The sequence below is a fragment of the Scardinius erythrophthalmus genome (assembly GCF_964197995.2).
Source record: "Scardinius erythrophthalmus genome assembly, chromosome: 10".
Taxonomy (NCBI): Eukaryota; Metazoa; Chordata; class Actinopteri; order Cypriniformes; family Leuciscidae; genus Scardinius; species Scardinius erythrophthalmus.
The window spans coordinates 42027292-42034032 of record NC_138230.1 but is presented as its reverse complement, the minus strand read 5'-3'; the positions used below and the strand labels follow the sequence as shown (position 1 = coordinate 42034032).

Here is a 6741-nt window from a genome sequence, read left to right as displayed (position 1 = left end):
TGACAGCCAATCACAGTCCTCTGCGAGACGCGCTCAGCCAATCGGCTTCCGACTGTCGGTCGTCATCGTCTCCCTGGCTAGAGCCATGGCTAGAGCTAGAGCTCCGATACAGCTTCCAAACAAAATATAACCTTTCACTTGCAGCGAATAAATTAAACGACACGTCACCTGGTGGACGAAATAAAAACCTGTAGCATATTAGATTAGTTGTATTTATTAAATTATTTTTTATTATTATAGGATCTAGCTTTTTGAATGAGTAATTTACACATTTAAGTTCAAAACTGGGGTCCATATCAGCATGGCTGTAAAAAAAAAAAAAAAAAAAAACATAGATATAGACAGATAGCTTTTTGCTGTCTAGGAAAAAAAAAAATAATAAAAAAAATATATATATATGTATAAAAATAATAATTATTCTATATTTTTGTATGATATATTCAGCTCCTAACAGGGGCCAGTTAAGCAAAAACAGCTGCATAAAATATAAACATAACCATTATGTTAAGACTGTGTCTTAAAGGGATAGTTCACCCAAAAATGAAAGTTCTATCATTAAGTTTTTCCAAACCTGTATGAATTTCCTCTGCTGAACACAAAAGAAGATATTGGGAAAAATGTCAGGAACCAAACAGTTGTGGGGCACTGTTGACTTCCATGGTGTGTGTTTTTTTCTTTTCTTTTCTTCATACTATGGAAGTCATGTATACAGTCAACTGTCTTGTTACCATCATTCTTCAAAATATCTTCTTGTGTTCAGCAAAAGAAAGAAACTCAAACAGGTTAGGGTGAGTAAATGACAGCATCCTCATTTTTGGGTGAACTATCTTTTTAAGAACTAGTGCGACCAATTAGCAGTTAGCTACGGTTAATCAGTCTGTCTTTTTTTCGGTATCAAATTAGACCAATATACATTTTTATGTAACTGACTAAACATCTTAAAGAAAACAAATTGATGACTAACTTGTAAGACTAGCTGATGCTTTTGTGGTGGTGGTCTAAACAGGTCTATATAAATGTATATATATATAGTAATATAACACTTTATATGATAAATTAATTGTATATTATTTGAAATTTAACCAAGAAAATATAATCAAATATAAAACAGTTTGTAAATTGTAATATTTCACAATTGTATTGTTTTTACTGTATTTTGACCAAATAAAAACAGCATGTGTGAGCATAAAACTTCTTTTAAAAAAAAGAGAAATATTATTATTAATAATTATAATAATAATACCAATTAATGAAAAAAAAATTTTGAATTTCTTTAAAAAGCCCATACAATCAAGTTGACATTTTGATTTTTTTTTTTTTTTTGATTCATACAAAGAAAGTAAAATGTTCGGACTGGTTTCATTATGGACAAAAAGTGGAAAACATTTTTCAAAATATCTTCTTTTATGTTCAACAGAAGAAAGAAAATCATAAAGGTGAGAAAATGGTGACAGTTTGCATTTTTAACCCTTTAATGCATTACTCGCATTTTACCTTCATACATTTGTTGCATTTAGTTTCAAGCGACAGAGAAATAAAAAGATAAAAATGAGACAATTAGTTCATTACTGTACATTTTCTTTATTTTAATTTCATCGTTAGCACAGGTCTAGAAATGCAGCGGGAAGAAAGAGAACTTCCTCACGGGGGAGAAAGACCGACACTACAGGAAAGAAGTGACGAGACAATTGCGGGATTAAGATGCGTAAATACATTTCTACAAATTTCCCATCAGAGAAGAATGACACTATGCTACTTAAAAGAATCCACACACCCTTAGGACGTCACAAGATCTTCTTGAATATTCCTTTGTTAAGGTATATATAGATACATATCGCCTATGTGGTGTGGCCTCGCCGCGATGAGAATCTCAGGTGTGTGTGGCGACTGATGCGGGGCCTGTTGTAGGCAACCAGATAAAAAGGTTCAGTTTAATTCATGACATGCATATAGCCAAGCAAAGTATGCCTTCTAATAGAGCAAGCTGGACCAACCGCTCATTGTTATGAACTGATATGACCATTAATAATCAATAGTGAGCAATTAGGAACGTTAATGACACGTCGCTCAGACCAAGAAGTTTTGAACTTCATCTTAAAAATCTGAGTTTCTCAAAAGCTCTTTGATAAAAATAAATGATCTCCACGTTGCACAAAATGACACCCACGACTCTCTCTGCTGGGTTTCCGCCCTCCTCCAACGTTTTGCTTCTGACACACACACACTCGTAGACACAATCTTCTCATTGACAAGGTGACAAAACTACATCAGACCACCACACGGTCTCTCAGACACGAACACGGAGCGATGGTGATCCTAGTTGGGAAGAAGCGTTTCAATCCGACTGGAAGGTGATGTGGGGCCGGAGGAGGGTGTCCAGCAGTGTAGGTGGCATGCGGCTTTGCGTATCTGTATGCAAGCGGGTGTAGGTGTTTGTTTGTGTATGCATGTGAGTTAAAAAGCCAGCTAGGGTCCCCTGCACTAAGAGAGTGCTGTAGTTCGGCTACAGGCCCTGCCCTCCCAAATCTGAAGACTGGTCACTTCCACTGGAGCCGCTCTGCGCTCGCTTTATGTACAAATTCAACAGTTTGAGCTGGGAAGAGAGAAAATGTGCATGTTATAGATTACGCTATAAAGACAGAGTGAAAAAAACAGACATTTAATAAGAGGAAAGTGCTCACCTTGCTGCCGGACAGCTGGCTGAGGTGAGGTTTCAGATCCTCTCCGATGACAGCATAGACGGCCACAAGGCAAAATACACACGCCTTTCGTACACTGCTCTCAGAGTTATCATAACCCTGCGAATGAGAGAAAATTACAATCAAAACAAGCAGGGACCAACTTTAAAATGCCCCAATTATGCCATTATAAAAATTCTCCTACAACAGGTTTACAAGCATCAAAAACACTTTCATTTTCTCATCATTTACATTGCAGCATCAGCTCTTTTCTCTCAGTGTCTGAAATGGTTCAATCAAGAAATCGGTCTCACTAAACCCCTCCATTCTGAGAGCCTGCTCTGCTCTGATTGGTCCGATGGCCCAGTCTGTTGTGACTGGTCGACTGCTTACAGTGTGTGCCAGAAACGATCATTACGGCGTGCTTTCGCTCTGGAAGTTTAGTTCGAAACGGGGCACGGATTGCATGAAAAATTGCTAATGTGAAAGCTGTTGTGCACCAAATTTATATATAAAAAAAAACACTCTAAGTGCCATCTGAAATTTTCTTCTAAAATAAGCATTTTTATTAAGCTTGTATATTTAAGTTCAGTAATTTCACTTTAATGACAATTAATAGGTCATTTTCATTGCCATTAAAGTGAAATAACTGAACATAAATATACAAGCTTGATAAAAATGATCATTCTAGAAGAAAATTTCAGATGGAACTTAGAGGCTTTTGCATCTGAACTCTTTATATATTGAGTTCTGTCATGTGGCGTGCACATTTGTGATGCAAGATGAATGCAAGTGCACCAGGGAATTAACACCGGTTCACACCAGGAGAGATAACTATATTAGAATCCATGCCAGTGTACAATAAAGTTCTGTTTCTTCTGATTGGCTGCCAATGCTTTATCATTCATCAAATGGTATCTGCAAGGATTTCCAGTCAGGATTTAGATCGTATCATAGTAGGCTACTGAGACTGCTCTAATTAGAGTTACAAATGATTTGCTCTTATCATCCAACCGTGGTTGTATCTCTCGATTAGTTTTACTGGATCTTTGATACTATCGACCACAACATTCTTTTGAATAGACTCAAATTATTTTGGTATTAGTGGAATTGCATTGGCATTGTTCAAATCATACTTATCTGACCATTACCAATTTGTAGCAGTAAATGAAGAGGTGTCATATCAATCACATGTTCAGTATGGAGTACCACAAGGCTCAGTAATAGGACCACTGCTTTTCACCCTGTACGTGCTACCCTTGGTTGGGAGATATCATTAGGAAGCATGGCATTAGCTTTCACTGTTACGCTGATGATCCCCAGCCCTATAATCTAGAATCTAGAAAGTTTTTGTCGTCTTTGTTGTCAGTTGGGAACCTGGGTGTGCTCTTCGCTACCAATCTTTCATTTGAAAGTCACGTGTCTAGTATCTGTAAAACCGCATTCTTCCATCTTAAAACTATATCTAAATTATGACATATGCTCTCAATGAATAATGCGAAACAGTTAGTTCATGTGTTCATGACCTCAAGGCTAGATTATTGTAATGCTCTACTGGGTGGTTGCCCTGCACGCTTAATAAACAAACTCCAACAGGTCCAAAATGCCACAGCTAGAGCTCTTACCAGAACCAGGAAGTATGACTATATTAGCCCGGTTCTGTCAACACTGCATCGGCTCCCTATTAAACATTGTATACATTATAAAATCTAGCTAACTACCTACAAAGCACTAAATGGTTTAGCTCCTCCGTATTTGAGCGAGCTCTAAACGCATTACAGTCCTTCTCATCTATTGCGATCTAAAAATTCTGGTTAGTTGATAATACGCAGAATATCAATATCAACTGCACTCAGTAGATCCTTTTCCTATTTAGCACCCAAAGTCTGGAATAGTCTTCCTAGCCTTGTTCGGGAAGTTTAAATCTAGACTGAAAACACATCGGTCTAGATCTGAAATCAGTTAAATTATTGTTAGGCTGCATAAATTAGGTCAACCGGAACCGGTAACACTTCCTATAACACCCGATGTACTTGTAACATCGTAAGAAGAATGGCATCTACACTAACATGAGTCTGTCTGTCTCATCCTTAACCCGAGGTTACCGTAGTCAGCCGGATCCGGTCCGTATCCAGATCCGATGGTGGACCTTCACCTAGACACGACCAAAACGCAGCCCTGAAAGTCAGCAGAGACCGGGTCAACTAGACAATCCCTGCGAAGGCCTCGACGACACGACAGCCATCGGCACAGAACCAGACAGGTCCTCCGCACAGACCTTATGGCCAGCTTTGGCTCCATACCGGCGTGATGAATCGATCTTCAAGCAAAAGGAACTGGATGAATATATGAATGCTACCGATCCCGATCTGAATTTTGACTTGTGAAGCAGCCTGGATCATGACACCGTGTTCGTTCGTTGGCCAGAGGAAAACCTGCCCCCCCCCCGACTGAGCCTGGTTTCTACCAAGGTTTTTTTTCCATTCTGTCACCTGATTCTTGCCACTGTCGCTTGTGGCTTGCTTAGTTGGGGACACTTAATATTCAACAATATTATTGATCTGACTGACACTGTTGTATGAGAACTGAGCTAGATTTTTTTTTTTTTTTGCTTTATAGAAGAAATTAACTTTAACTGAATTAACTGAATCAACACTGAACTGACTTCAGCTGAACAACAGCCAAATCACGTCATTTTCCTGTTATCACTGTAAAGCTGCTTTAAACCAATATTTATTGTACAAAGCACTATATAAATAAAGGTGACTTGACCAGCTGGGGAAAAAATCCTTCTGAAAGTGACTCCAACGATATCGATCCTGTTTTATCATTATAGTTGTGGACTTCCCTATTCTTATAGAATTAGAACGATTACTAAAACTTTAGTTATTTTTCCCTGCCATATATATATATATATATATATATATATATATATGTATATATATATATATATATACACACACACACTAATGTTTAAAAGTTTGGGGCCAATAAGATTTGTTTTTCAAAGAGGTCTCTTATGCTCACCAAGGCTACATTTATTTGATAAAAAATTGCAGTACAAACATACCTTTTTTTCAGGATTCTTTCAAAAGAACAGCATTTAGTTGAAATAGATATAATTTGGAGATTTTCAAATGTCTTTATTGTCATTTTTGATCAATTTAATGCATCCTTGATGAATGAAAGTATTAATTTCTTAAAAAAAAAAAAAAACAAAAAAAAAAAACTTCCGAACGGTACTGTATATAAAGTACAGTATTTACCTGAATGAGCCCAGGGACGATCTCTGGGAGCATCTGAACGAGACCCTCTTTAGGCAGCCGGTCGATGACTTTGGTGAGCATCTTGATGGCAGCCAGGTTGATGGGGTAATCTGCCGACTGGATGATGGGGCATAGCACCTTGATACACTGATCGGGACTTATTGAGGTTGCCAACATAGACGCCCCCTCTTCTGCGGCCCGCACCACCTGATTCAGAGAGAAAAGGACATTTTGTGCCTGGGTTTAGATTTGCGCTTTAGTTTGGGTTGTCAGTCTTACGTGCTTCACGTCTGTGTGAACTGTGATTTTTGGGTGAACTATCCCTTTAGGGATGCCTGACCTCTTTGTGTGGGTCTTTATGTGCTTCCAGGGTCTTCATAATGGTGAGTTCCGCATAGTTTTTAAAGCGACACGGCTGCCTGTTAAGGATTTCCTTTAACACCCGGAGTGCTAATGCCCGAATGACGTGCTGAGAGAGAGAAATAAAGATCAGCAACTAAATTTGGTAGTCCTCATGACTCACATTAGAGTGTGTTTACAGCAGTGAGTGTATGTTTGCGATCACCTCTCCATCCCCAAGTGTTTCCAGGAGCAGGAGGAGGATGGTTTTGAAGTGCTCGTCCCAAACATGCAGTTGTGTTTCTCTGATCAGCCGCATTAGCTCACACAGCGCGGCTTTCCTCTCTTCCACTCGTTCGCTGTGATTCGAGAGCTCCTTTAGGAGCTCAGAAACCACCTCAGACTGATCCACACCACTGTCTGTAACACCATCAGCAGAAAGGAAGTAAGACACACAC

The 6741-nt window shown here is 38.7% G+C and overlaps 1 protein-coding gene across 6 annotated transcripts in view; it reads right to left on the bottom strand.

Moving 5' to 3' along the window:
* Positions 1-1323: 1323 nt before the first annotated feature.
* Positions 1324-6741, bottom strand: part of clasp2 (cytoplasmic linker associated protein 2) — a 54647-nt gene continuing 49229 nt past the window's right edge. For all 6 annotated transcript variants that reach the window (XM_081376046.1, XM_081376048.1, XM_081376049.1 and 3 more), the window contains 5 exons: positions 6510-6703; positions 6285-6413; positions 5945-6151; positions 2682-2798; positions 1324-2593 (listed from right to left, as the gene is read on the bottom strand). In XM_081376046.1, the coding sequence (XP_081232172.1) occupies positions 2504-2593; positions 2682-2798; positions 5945-6151; positions 6285-6413; positions 6510-6703 (737 nt within the window). In that variant the 3' untranslated portion in view covers positions 1324-2503. The remainder of the gene's footprint in view (positions 2594-2681; positions 2799-5944; positions 6152-6284; positions 6414-6509; positions 6704-6741) is intronic.